Source organism: Cygnus atratus, unplaced genomic scaffold (genome assembly GCF_013377495.2).
Source record: "Cygnus atratus isolate AKBS03 ecotype Queensland, Australia unplaced genomic scaffold, CAtr_DNAZoo_HiC_assembly HiC_scaffold_112, whole genome shotgun sequence".
Classification (NCBI taxonomy): domain Eukaryota; kingdom Metazoa; phylum Chordata; class Aves; order Anseriformes; family Anatidae; genus Cygnus; species Cygnus atratus.
In genome coordinates this window covers 36,940-48,277 of record NW_026109705.1, presented here as the reverse complement: position 1 = coordinate 48,277, position 11,338 = coordinate 36,940, and the positions used below count along the sequence as shown (strand labels likewise).

At 59.7% G+C, this 11,338-nt stretch overlaps 1 protein-coding gene and 1 long non-coding RNA gene across 5 annotated transcripts; one reads left to right on the top strand and one right to left on the bottom strand.

The window, feature by feature from the left end:
* Positions 1-26: 26 nt before the first annotated feature.
* Positions 27-6,616, bottom strand: CCDC22 (coiled-coil domain containing 22). Its single transcript, XM_050716632.1, is given in 18 exon segments — positions 27-323; positions 627-701; positions 939-998; positions 1,251-1,346; positions 1,621-1,728; positions 1,837-1,938; positions 2,612-2,728; positions 3,221-3,340; positions 3,420-3,539; positions 3,670-3,741; positions 4,390-4,584; positions 4,699-4,868; positions 5,266-5,332; positions 5,436-5,459; positions 5,461-5,543; positions 5,637-5,769; positions 5,888-6,065; positions 6,557-6,616. Coding segments are annotated over 18 exon segments (1,884 nt in total). The 5' UTR covers positions 6,607-6,616; the 3' UTR covers positions 27-209.
* Positions 6,617-6,972: 356 nt separating this feature from the next.
* LOC118261498 (uncharacterized) lies at positions 6,973-10,077 on the top strand. Of its 4 annotated transcripts, XR_007709320.1 has the most exons (3): positions 6,973-7,545; positions 7,705-9,207; positions 9,744-10,077. It is a non-coding gene; the product is annotated as an uncharacterized LOC118261498 (long non-coding RNA). The 4 variants fall into 4 exon arrangements; XR_007709322.1 differs by having other exon boundaries at positions 6,973-8,959; XR_004782398.2 differs by having other exon boundaries at positions 6,973-9,207.
* Positions 10,078-11,338: the final 1,261 nt, after the last annotated feature.

The following is an 11,338-nucleotide window of genomic DNA, read 5'->3' as shown; positions in this document are numbered from 1 at the left end:
CCCCTAAAGAAGAACACGACACCCCAAAACCGTGGTGGCGGGGCTTTATTGGCACCGTAAAGAAACCTCGTCTGCCGTCGCTGTGTTTTAGGGGGGGCGTCTCCACTCCCGGGGTCCCCCAAACCCCAAGGGCTTTGGGGATTGCTGGCGGGGACCCCCCCGCCCCCCCCCCCAAGATTTTTGGGGGGGTTTTGGGGTTTTTATGGGGTTCAGGCGTGGCGGGCTCGGGCCGCCAGCAGGGCGTTCTCCTCCCGCAGCGCCCGGCAGTCGCTGAGGATGCGGTCGAGGCTGGCGGGGGGCTTGGCGCTCGTCTCCCCCTCGATCTTGGGGACAGAAAACATTGGGGGGGGGTCCCCAAAATTGGGGGGGGGGGGGCTCCCATAAAGTTTGGGGTGGGGGGCACGAAGTTTGGGGGGGGGGGGGGGGGGGACACAGCAAGATTTGGGGACACGCATTTAGGGGGGACGGATGGAAAAGGGGATACACCAAGTGGATGCCCCAATAGCCCTGGGGGGGCCCCAACAGCCCTGGGGGGGCCCCAAATTCATCTTGCCCCCCCAAATCGCATCCTGCCCCCCCCCCCCAGCCCCCCCAAATCGCATCCTGCCCCCCCCCGAAGCCCCCACCTGCTCCTCCAGGTCGCGGATCTCCCGCTGGATCGTGCCCGTGTCCTCGATGGTCTGGATGAGCTGGGCACAGTTCTGGCGGGGGGGGGGGGGGACAAATTAAGGGGGGGGGGGACACGCCCAAAAATCTTCACCTTCCCCCTCACCCCCCCAGCACCCCTCGAACTCCACCCGCTCCCCCAATTCCACCTGCCCCCCCCCAAAAAAAAAGCCCCCCTGTAGCTTTTGCCTTCCCCCGTAACTCATCTCGCTGCGATCACCCCAAAATCCACCCCCCCGCCCCCCCAAAAAAAAAAGCCCCCCCCCATTTACCTCATGCAGCGCCGCCAGGTACTTGTAGGCCTTCCTCACCACCTCATCCCGCTTGGCATCCTGGGAGGGGGGGGCCACAGGACAATTTTTTTGGGGGGGGCAGCACCCCAAATTGTCCCCCCCCCCCCCAATTCCCATCAGCTACCCCAAAGTGTCCCCGTGCCCCCCAAAAATCCCCTTTAAACCCCCAGAGCCCGCCCCCCCCCACCTCTCAGCCCCCCCCCCCCCATTTTTAGGGCCCCCCCCAAGCCCTCAGGCCCCCCCCCCCCAAATTTTTAGGCCCCCCCCAAAGCTTTTAGGGCCCCCCCAAACCTTGAAGAGCAGCTCGTCGGTGACGCTGAACGTCCGCTCCAGCTTCCCCACCAGGGCGTTGATCTCCTTCTGCAGCGCCCGCGTGTCCACCAGGATCTTTGGGGGGGGGGGGGGCACCTCAATCTTAGGGTGCTGCCCCCCCCCCCCACCCCCCAGTTTTGGGGTTCACCCCCCCCCCCTTTTTACCCACCGCCTACCCCCATCACCACCAACCCCCCTCCGAAGCCCTCCGAAAGGACCGAACACCCCCAAAACACCCCCCCAGGCCCCTTCCCGAAAGCCACGGGGACCCCAAAAAGTCCCCCCCCCGGCCCCGTTAACCCCCCCAAAAAAAAGATTTGCCCCCCCCCCCGCGCAAAAAAACCCCCACCTTGCCGATCTCCTCCTTCTGCTTGCGGATGTTGCCCACGATCTCCAGGATGCGCTGGGTGTAGACGGCGCGGGAGACGTCGCGGGGCAGCGCCTCCAGCTCCACCACCTGCCTCGGGGGTGGGGTGGGGGGTTAATTTTAAGGGGGGGGGCCCTTCTGACCCCCCCCCCCCCCCAAAAAAAAAGTCCCCCCACCCCCCCAATTCCTTTCGCTCACCAGCTGCTTGTAGATCTCTTCCTTGCGCCGCGCCTCCTCGGCCGCCGAGCGGCTCCGCTCGTGCAGGGCTCGGATCTCCGCCAGCCGCCGCGAGGACTCCAGCTGCGATAGGACCGGGTGGGGGGGGGGGGGGGGGGAAAGGGGGGCTTTAGGGCACCCCAAAACCCGCTGAGGGCCCCCCCACCCACCCACACGAGGTGCCTCGGACCCCAAAAACCAAGCGGGGAGGGGATCTTCGAGCCCCAAAGTGATGGGGAGTCCCCGGCAATGCCAGATCACAAACGGACTGATCCCGCCCCAAAACCCACTGGGGGGGGGGGGGGGAGCCCCTAAGGGCCCTAAAATCTGCTGCAAGCAGGACCCAGGGACCCCAAAACTTCACCCCAAAGGGGACCCCAGCGCCCTTGGGACCCTAAAACCTACTGAGAAGGGGATCCAGGGACCCGAAACCCACCAGGAAGGGGACCTCAGAGCCCCTGCGGTCCCCAAAACCTAACGGAGGGACCCAAGGAACCCCAAACCCACCCCAAGGGTCCCCAAAACCCTGCCACGGAGAAACCAGGGGACCCCAAAACTCCCCGAGAAGGCGCCCCAAACCCCTGGGGAATCCCAGAACCCTTCGGGACACCCCAACCCCACTGGGATGGGCCCTCGGGGACCCCAAAACCTACCCGGGGACCCCCTGAGCCCCCGGAGACCTCCCCCCTAAAAAAAAAAAAGAGGGTCCCCAACACCCTAAATCCACAGGAACGCCCCCAAAAAGCCCCCCCCTCACCTGAGCGGAGTCGCGCAGGGCCCGGAGGTGCCGGTACTCGGCGAGGAGAGGACCCCGGTGCCGCTCCCACTGCGCCGCCAGGCTGACGATGCGCCGGCTGCTCGCCTCCACCACCAGCTGCGCGCCCCAAAACCAGCCGTGAACCCCCCCAAAACCACCCCGCACCCCAAAACCACCCCGGGAGCCTCCCCCGGATCCCCTCGAAATGCACCACAGCACCCCGAAATCAGCCCCGGTAACCCTAAGCCAGTCCCAACAACCCCAGAAGTGGCCCCAACACCCCCAAAACAGCCCCAGCACACCCAAGCCAGTCCCAACAACCCCAAAAGTGCTTTTAACACCCCAAAACTGGCCTCAGCACCCCAAAAACTGCTCCTGCAACCCCAAACTGGCCCCCGCAACCCCAAAACGGCCCCTGCAACCCCCACAAACATCAGCGCAATTGCGCCCCGCAACTCCACCGCCCCCCCAAACCCCCCCTTATCCCCCTGTTGCCCCCCAGCCGGCCCTACAGCCTCCCCCAACTCCCCCCTCCCCCCCCCCCAAGTCCCACGGGGTGCCCGCCCCCCCAAAAAAGCACCCCCCCCCCCCATAAAAAAAAGCCCCCACCTGCAGCTTGTCCATATTGCTCTGCGCGTCCGGCAGCAGCTCGACCGCCCGCGCCTTCAGCCTCAGCGCGGCCTCGCGGCCCCCCAGCGCCAAGCGGCCTTGCTGCACCTCCGCCTCCACCTCGGGGGGGGACACGGGACCTTTAGGGCACCCCTAAAACGTGTCTCCACCCCCCCCCCCCCCCCTCCAAAACACCCACCTGGGTGAGGCTCAGCTGGGCGTCCCGCACCTCGCCGCGGCAGCCTTCGATGTCGGCCTCCAAGCGGGCCAAATTTTCCTCCAGCGCCGCCTCCTCGCCGGCCTGGCGGGCTCCCGCCTCCTGGAATTAGGGGGGCGGGGGGGGGGGGGGCACAGGGAAGTGAGGTGGGGGTCCTCGCCCCCCCCCCCCGCCAAAGAAAAAAAAAAAAAACGGGGCCATCAGTAGGTTCCAGAGTGAACGACCCCCGTACCTCCTCGGAGCTCTTGGAGGGGAGCACGCTCTCGGCAGCCGTTTGCATCTGCTGCAGCAGGATTTGGGGGTCCTGCGGGATGAAACCAGGTCAGCCCCCCCCCAAAAAAAACAACCCCCCCACCCTAAACAACCCCCCGCAACCCCAAACGCCCCCCCGACCCCAAACAACCCCAAACAACTCCCCCCCACACCCCAAACAACCTCCCCCGACCCCCCTGACCCCAAACAACCCCCCCGACCCCAAACAACCCCAAACAACCCCCCCGACCCCAAACAACCTCCCCCCAACCCCCCCGACCCCAAACAATGCCCCCCGACCCCAAACGACCCCAAACGACCTCCCCCGGAACCCCCCGACCCCAAACAATGCCCCCCAACCCCATACAACCCCCCCGACCCCAAACAACCCCAAACAACCCCCCCGACCCCAAAACAACTCCCCCCGACCCCAAACAACCTCCCCCGGACTCCCCTGACCCCAAACAATGCCCCCCAACCCCAAACAACCCCCCTGACCCCAAACAACCCCAAACAACCCCCCCGACCCCAAAACAACTCCCCCACACCCCAAACAAACCCCCCTGACCCCAAACAACCCCCCCCCGACCCCCCTGACCCCAAACAACCCCCCTGACCCCAAACAACCCCCCCCCCCGACCCCAAACAACCCCCCCCCGACCCCAAACAACCCCCCCCCGACCCCAAACAACCCCCCCACCTGCTCGTGGGTCAGGTGCTGGGTGCGGGTGAAGCGGGAGCCCTTGGGCAGGGCCCCCCCGGCCCCCCCGGCCCCAAAAGCCTCCTGGAGCCACGCGGGGTCCAGGGGGGGGCCCTGGGGGCGGGGGGGGCAAACCTGGCGCAGGGGCTCGAGGGCCCGCAGCCGGGCCCGCTGCCGCTTCCGCCCCACATATTCCTGGGGGGGGACGGGACACAATAAAGGGGGGGGGTCAGACCCATAAGGACATCAAAACCAGCCCCCCCCCCCCCCCCATAAAATTTTATGGTTTAGACCCGGTGGGGCTCTCACCTGGGGGGGCAGGCGCGAGGCCAGCCCGGGGCCCCCCCACTCGGCCTCCCAGTCGCGGCGGGCGCTCAGCTGGGCCGCATGGGCCTCCAGCAGCGCCGGGGGGGTCCAGGCGGGCAGGGGGGGCTGCTCCGTCACGGGGGGGGCCGCTCCCCTAAAATACTCCTGCAGCTCTGGGGGGGGGGGACAGACGAGGGGTAAGCAATGCCCCCCCCCCCGCCTCGAGCTCCCCACTGCCCTGAATCCCCCGAGAAACGATCAAAGAGGACCCCCCCCCCAAAGGTTTGAACTAACCTCCTACAAATAAAAAGAGCCCCCCCCCAAAAATAAAAAGAGCCCCCATAAGAAAGTCCCCCCAAAACAAAAAGACCCCCCCAAAAAACAAAAAGACCCCCCAAAACACAAAAAGACACACCCCCAAAAATAAAGACCCCCCTAAGAAATAAAAAGACCTCCCCAAGAAATAAAATGACCCCCCCAAGAAATAAAAAGACCCCCCAAAATAAAAACCTTGAGCCTTCCCATAGCTCCTCCTGCACCCCAAATTCCCCCCCCCCACCAAATTTTTACCTGGGGGGCCCCCACTCTGGGGCAGGACCAAGGGGCAGGTGGTGAAGGGGCGCAGGTGACCAGTACCCTGGAGGGGGGGGGGGCAATAATGAATCCCTTAATTACCCCCCCTCCAAACATTGGGATTTAAGGGGGGGAATTTTGGGGTGCCCCCCCCCCCCAACACTTACCTGCAGGCGCTGCAGCCGGGGGGGGGCGGCAGGGGGGGGGCACCCAGGGGGTCCCCAGCTGCTCCCTGATGCGGGCGCCCACCGCCCGCAGCAGCGCCCCCGATTTCCCTGGGGATTTAAAACGGGGTGGGGGGGGTGGTGGTTCAGCCTGGCCCTGATGGTGCCCCCCCCCCCTAAAAAAAAAAAAACCCAAAACCCTACCAGGGGGTTCGGCCCCCCCCTCGCTCTCGTCCCGCGGCAGCTTCTCCACCAGGAAGAGCAGGAGGCGGCGCGTGTCGTGCTCGGAGCTGTACAGGAACGTCTGGTAGCCCACGTCGCCCCCAAATCCCAGCTCCTGGGGGGCGGGGGGGGGGGGTCAGTCACCCCAAAAGGGACCCCCCCATTGTGTGTGGGTGTCCCCCCCCCCCCCTATATTTATTTATTTATTTTTTTGGGGGGGGGGGTGGTGTTACCTGGCAGGCGGAGGCCAAGTCGGAGGCGAGGCGGAAGCGCGCCGAGATGCCGGGGGGCAGCTGGGGGCTGAGCGGCCCCCCCAGGGCCGGGCGCACGGCGCGCAGGCACCGCACCGCCGCCTCCACCACCAGCTCCGGGGTCAGCTCCCGCACGCTCTGCACCTCTCGGGGCACCGACCTGTTCGGGTTTGGTTTTTGGGTTTTTATAGGGTGGGGGCGTTAATTTCGGGGGCGCTGCCCCCCCCCCCCCCCACCTCGGCACCCCCAGATCTCCCTAGGGGCGCACGCAGCTCTGCGGGCACCGTGGGCGCCCCCCACCCCAAAACCTTCCCCAGGGTCTGCTCCCCAGCTCCCGAACACCCCCAAATTCCCCCTATCGCCCTCCCAGGGAACCCAAAAGCCCCCCCTTTTTTAGGATTTCCCCCTCCCTTTTTTTAGGGATCCCTACCAACTTTTTAGGACCCCCCCCCCCCCAACATTTTAGGGTCACCCCCCAACACTTTTAGGGTCATCCCCTCACTTTTTAGGGTCACCCCCCCAACACCTCCACATCCCTCCCAACCCCACATCCCCCCCCCCAGACTTCCCCAAATTTCTTAGGGTCCTCCCCCCCCCCCCACCCCAATTTTTACCCCCCACCCCACCCCAAAACACCCCCCCCGCACTCACGTCCCCACTTGTCGCAGGGAGTGGATCAGGATTTTGTCCACCTCCTCCATGGTGGCAGAGCTGGGGGCGGGGGGGGTCCCAAATCCTTTTTTTTGGGGGGGCCGCCCCAAAATCCTTTTTTTTTAGGGTCCCCAAATCCTTTAGGGGGGATCAGTGACAGAGAAAAGGGGTTCAGGTGCCCCTAAACCGTCCTCACCCCCTCTCTTCTCCCACCCCCGGGCCCCCCATTGATCCTAGGGGCAGGGAAAGGCTCCTGGAGCGGGGAACCCCCCGGATTTGGGGTGAAATCCCAAGGATTTGGGGCTCCCTCAGCCCCGCTCCGCCGGCCCAGCGCCGCCCCGCCTCACGTGCCGGGGGCCGCCCCCGGAAGTGAGGCCGGCCGCGCCGCCGCCATTTTGTTCGTCCCTCGCCCGCCGCCATTTTGTTCGCGGGTCGACAGCGCGGAGCTGGCGCGGGCGGACTCTGCGGCTGCGTGACCGGAGGGAAATAATGCTTAAAAAAAAGCTTTTATATCGAAGCAAATTGTCCTCAATTACTTGTTAGGTAACTCGCTGTGAGCAGCCAGGCAAGGTTTTGTGATTTGTGTGTATACTTCATGTAGAAACGTTATATATGTATGATTCTGTCTTGTGTATAAAAGGAGAATTGCGTTGGGGTGAGGTGTTTCTCCTGCGGGAGACACCTTTTTGCCTGGAAAACTAAATTTCCTGTAATTCCTTAAGCCTGTTCATCAACAATTAGGTACAAAAGAGCAGTGAGGTGGCCGCTCCATCAAACAGCGCGATTCCTAACAATCTGGTGAGCCAGGTGGGACCCCGGAGCAAGAAACCCTCGAAGGGAGGTGTTTAAACCGTCATCCGGGTGAATTCACCGTGCTCGCTGGGGTTTTCTGACTGATAGATATTGGAAGATAGGCGTTGGTATCATGGTAGACACTCAAGGTGGGGATGGCCAACGAGGTACAGCCATCTGAGGGGACGGTTGATCAGGTAAGGTTAACGTTTCTGTGGCTCATGTCAGCTTAGTTGAGTGGTTTACTGGTAAATACGGGATAATGGAATGATCCAAAGGATCTGGTGACTTTAATCAGGATTTCCTGGGAAAGCTTCCCTGTTTCTCTGCTGGTATATCTCTGTCTGTTCCTTTAGGTTTGCCTGCTTCTCCTGCTTTACTGTCGTCTCCCGCCGTACTCATCGAACCCCATACGCTGCAGCACATCATGCCGAATCCAGAATGCCAGACAGCCTGGCGAGGGTTACGTCAAGCTATAAGTGAATCTGGGTGGAGGAATAAATTGGTCTAAAATACAGGAAACTTGCCTGAGCAAGTACCTGGACACCCTTCTGAATATGCAGCCTGTCTCCAAGACAGGCTTGATTACAACACCAAGGCGGGCAGAAGTTAATTTTAAGGAAGCGTTGATGGCTAGCCTGTTTGTAAACTAAGCCACTCCAACTATTCACAACAATTTAACTAAAAATGCTTTGTGGTAACAAAGGAAGACTCTTAGGGAGATAATTTATATAACTACTTTTTTCCCAATGGAAGAGATGAAGAGAAAAGAAAAACTACGTAAAAGAAAGAGAATACTCATTTGTTTACCAGTGGCAGCTTTTTAAGCACCGTGTCGAGCAGAGGGAACAAGAAGGAGTTGAGAAATAGGTATCATGGGATGCGAGGGTAGAGGAATGCCAGCTCAACAGGATCGTTGTAAATATTGTCATTAACCTGGAAATTGGAAGAGAGAGAATGCCCCCTAAAGCCGAGGGGTTCATGTGGCTCTGGTGTGGACCCCACTGAGAAAAAACGAAAGGAAGGAGTCACAGAACTCTGTGGAGCACAGTTCACTGTGTAACACCCCCAGACTCCCCATAAAAAAGATCAAAGTTGGCCCAGATGGCAAGCTGGTATACCGATTTATACAAGATTTTGGGGCAATTAATCAAATTGTGGAAATACTGAATATTCTTACCAACTTCATACAGCTGCTGCAAGACAAAGGGCACCGGGCGTCTCTTGCTGAGCTCCAGCTGTGTGAAAAAGAGAGCCTGTGGTCCAAGGGCTGACACCTTAGAGTCATAAAATCATCCTCTGTTGCTGCAAGAGGTTTTTTAGGAGAAAAAATCTCTCGTTTTGGGCCATCCACTTACCGTGATGGCAATCTATGCAATTATTGTTAATGTAACACGGACATTTGCTGTATACTGCATAACAGTTAGTTGTTATGAACTTCTACTATTAGCATAGCCAAATATTAACTTAAAATGATACAGTGTTTTAAATCTGGAAGAGGCTACGTTAGTACCGCTGGCCACAAGGTGGCGAATGGAACTCAGGTACCGGATTACTGGAGGTTTTCGCCCTCCCAAAAGTCTGTAATTTAGCAGAAAGCTCACCAGAAAGGTAAGTCTGCTGAAACTCGAGGGAGCAACGTGGCAGATGCAGCACTAAAATAATTACCTGAGCTAAAAAGTGAGGCATTTCCACCTTGCCATTAGAACCTATTTTATGAAAAGTTTACTCCCAAATTAAAACGCGGCTGGGGAAAGATCGGCGCGACAACTACAGAAGATGGAGTGTGGGAAATCAAAGGAAAACCTGTCCTCCTATGCCGTGGCTTGGTCCCAGACACGGAATTCTTTGATGGAAAGGTCTGTGGCAATATTAAATATTTAATAGATGAAATAGCACAGCTGTGGGCGGCACCTGCAGCATTACAAGCTGCAAAACCTGCCTGTTGCGTCCTCAGTATTTTATCTGGGGAACCAGTCGGTTTTATTAGGTACATGCTCTAAAGTTGTAAGTCAGGACAGTTTTATTAGGTACACGCTCTGGTCTGTTCTTAACGTTGTAAGTCAGGAATCGTGGATCCATGCCTGCAGCAAAGTCAAAGGGAAAAAAAAATCAGATTTATTTAGGTCGGAAAAGACCTTCAAGATCCTTAAGTGCAACCACCGAGTGCTGTAACACACCTGAGGGGAAAAAAGCTTGTTCTCAACCCAAAAATAAGATTATATGCTGACTCTCAGCAGGGATGACTCTCATCCATGATGACTAGTAGAAATTAATTATTTTTGGGGGGAAACCCATTATGGACTATGATATCGGTGAGTTATGTCCTACTGGAGACCAACTGGCAGCCAGCGTTATGTCACCCGGTTTTAAATAACGCGTTGTTTTCTCTCAGGTATGATCAGGATACATCTACGACAGCGTCCTGGGAGTTACTCGGTCGCGGAACGAGCAGAAAAACTCTGCCCCTGTGTGATGTGAAGGCTGAAGGAGGGGGATGCCACCTGGCCGCCATTTTGGGCGTTCCTCACAGGCCGCCATTTTGTCCACAGCTTGGTGCTGCCAAGCCATTGCGCTCTGACCAAATTTGTGGCTTTTTAATCTAGAAAACATGAAGTTGTGCCTCATTATTTTATGTATATAGGGAAAACTGCATCGGGGTGAGGTCTTTCTCCTGAGGGAGAGGCCGTTTGGCCCGGTAAAATAAAATTCTGCCTCGTTTTTTTCAAGCTTCGTGTGAATCGTCGATGGCTGCCCGCAGAGCAGCAGTGAGGTGGCCGCGCTGTCGCGCAGGATGGTGGGAGATGTAGTTCGCGGCAGGCCGGCGGCGCGGGGCGTGCTGGGAGATGTAGGCGGTGTTGGCCCAGCCTCGCAAGGGATGATGGGGGATGTAGGCTGCGGCGGGCCGTCCGCGCGGGGTGTGCTGGGAGATGTAGGCGGTGGCGGGCCGACTGCAGGGGGCGTGATGGGAGGTTGTGAGGTGCGAGGCGCGGCTGAGGTGGAGATGGGGTCTGTGAGGGGAAACTGAGGGGAAAATGGGGTCTGTGGGGGTAAAGTGAGAGGAAATGGGGTCTGTGGGGGTAAAGTGAGGGGAAAATGGGGTCTGTGAGGGGCAGCTGAGGGGAAACTGGGGTCTGTGGGGGTAAAGTGAGAGGAAATGGAGTCTCTGGGGGGTGGCTGAGGGAAAACTGGGGTCTGTGTAGGTAGAGTGAGGGGAAACTGGGGTCTGCGGTGCTAAAGTGAGGGGAAAATGGGGTCTCTGGGGGGAAAGTGAGGGGAAACTGGGGTCTGCGGGGCTAAAGTGAGGGGAAAATGGGGTCTCTGGGGGGAAAGTGAGGGGAAACTGGGGTCTGCGGGGCTAAAGTGAGGGGAAAATGGGGTCTCTGGGGGGAAACTGAGGGGAAACTGGGGTCTGTGAGGGGAAACAAGGGGAAAATGACACCCAACAGATGTGAGAGGTGGCTGAGGGGGGAAAATAGGGTCTGCGGGGATAAACTGAGGGGGAAATGGGGTCTGTGGGGGTAAAGTGAGGGGAAAATGGGGTCTGTGGTGTAAGGGCAGCTGAGGGGGATAAATGGGGTCTGTGGTGTAAGGGCAGCTGAGGGGGATAAATGGTGTCTGTGAAGGGCAGCTGAGAGGAAAGCGGCACCCATGAAGGGCAGCTGGAGGGGAATGGTGCCCACAGGGGGTGGCTGAGGTGAGAAAATAGCACCTAGAAGGGAAAACGGCCCCATGAGCGGTTCCTGAGGGGGACGTGGAGCCCCTGTGGGGTGGCGGAGTAAAGGAATGGCGCTGGCTTCGCCCTCAGGCCCACGTGCCCCGTCCTGTCCCCTCTCCTATGCGTGTACCCCACTCCTCTCCCCCCTGCCTGCCCCTCGTAGGGCTGGGATCTTTCCCTGTGCCCCTTGCACACGCGTGTGCCCCGTCCCCTTGGTGTGCACGTGGGCAGTGCCCCGGTCCCAGCCGCGGGCGCTCCCTCGCTAAGCCGTT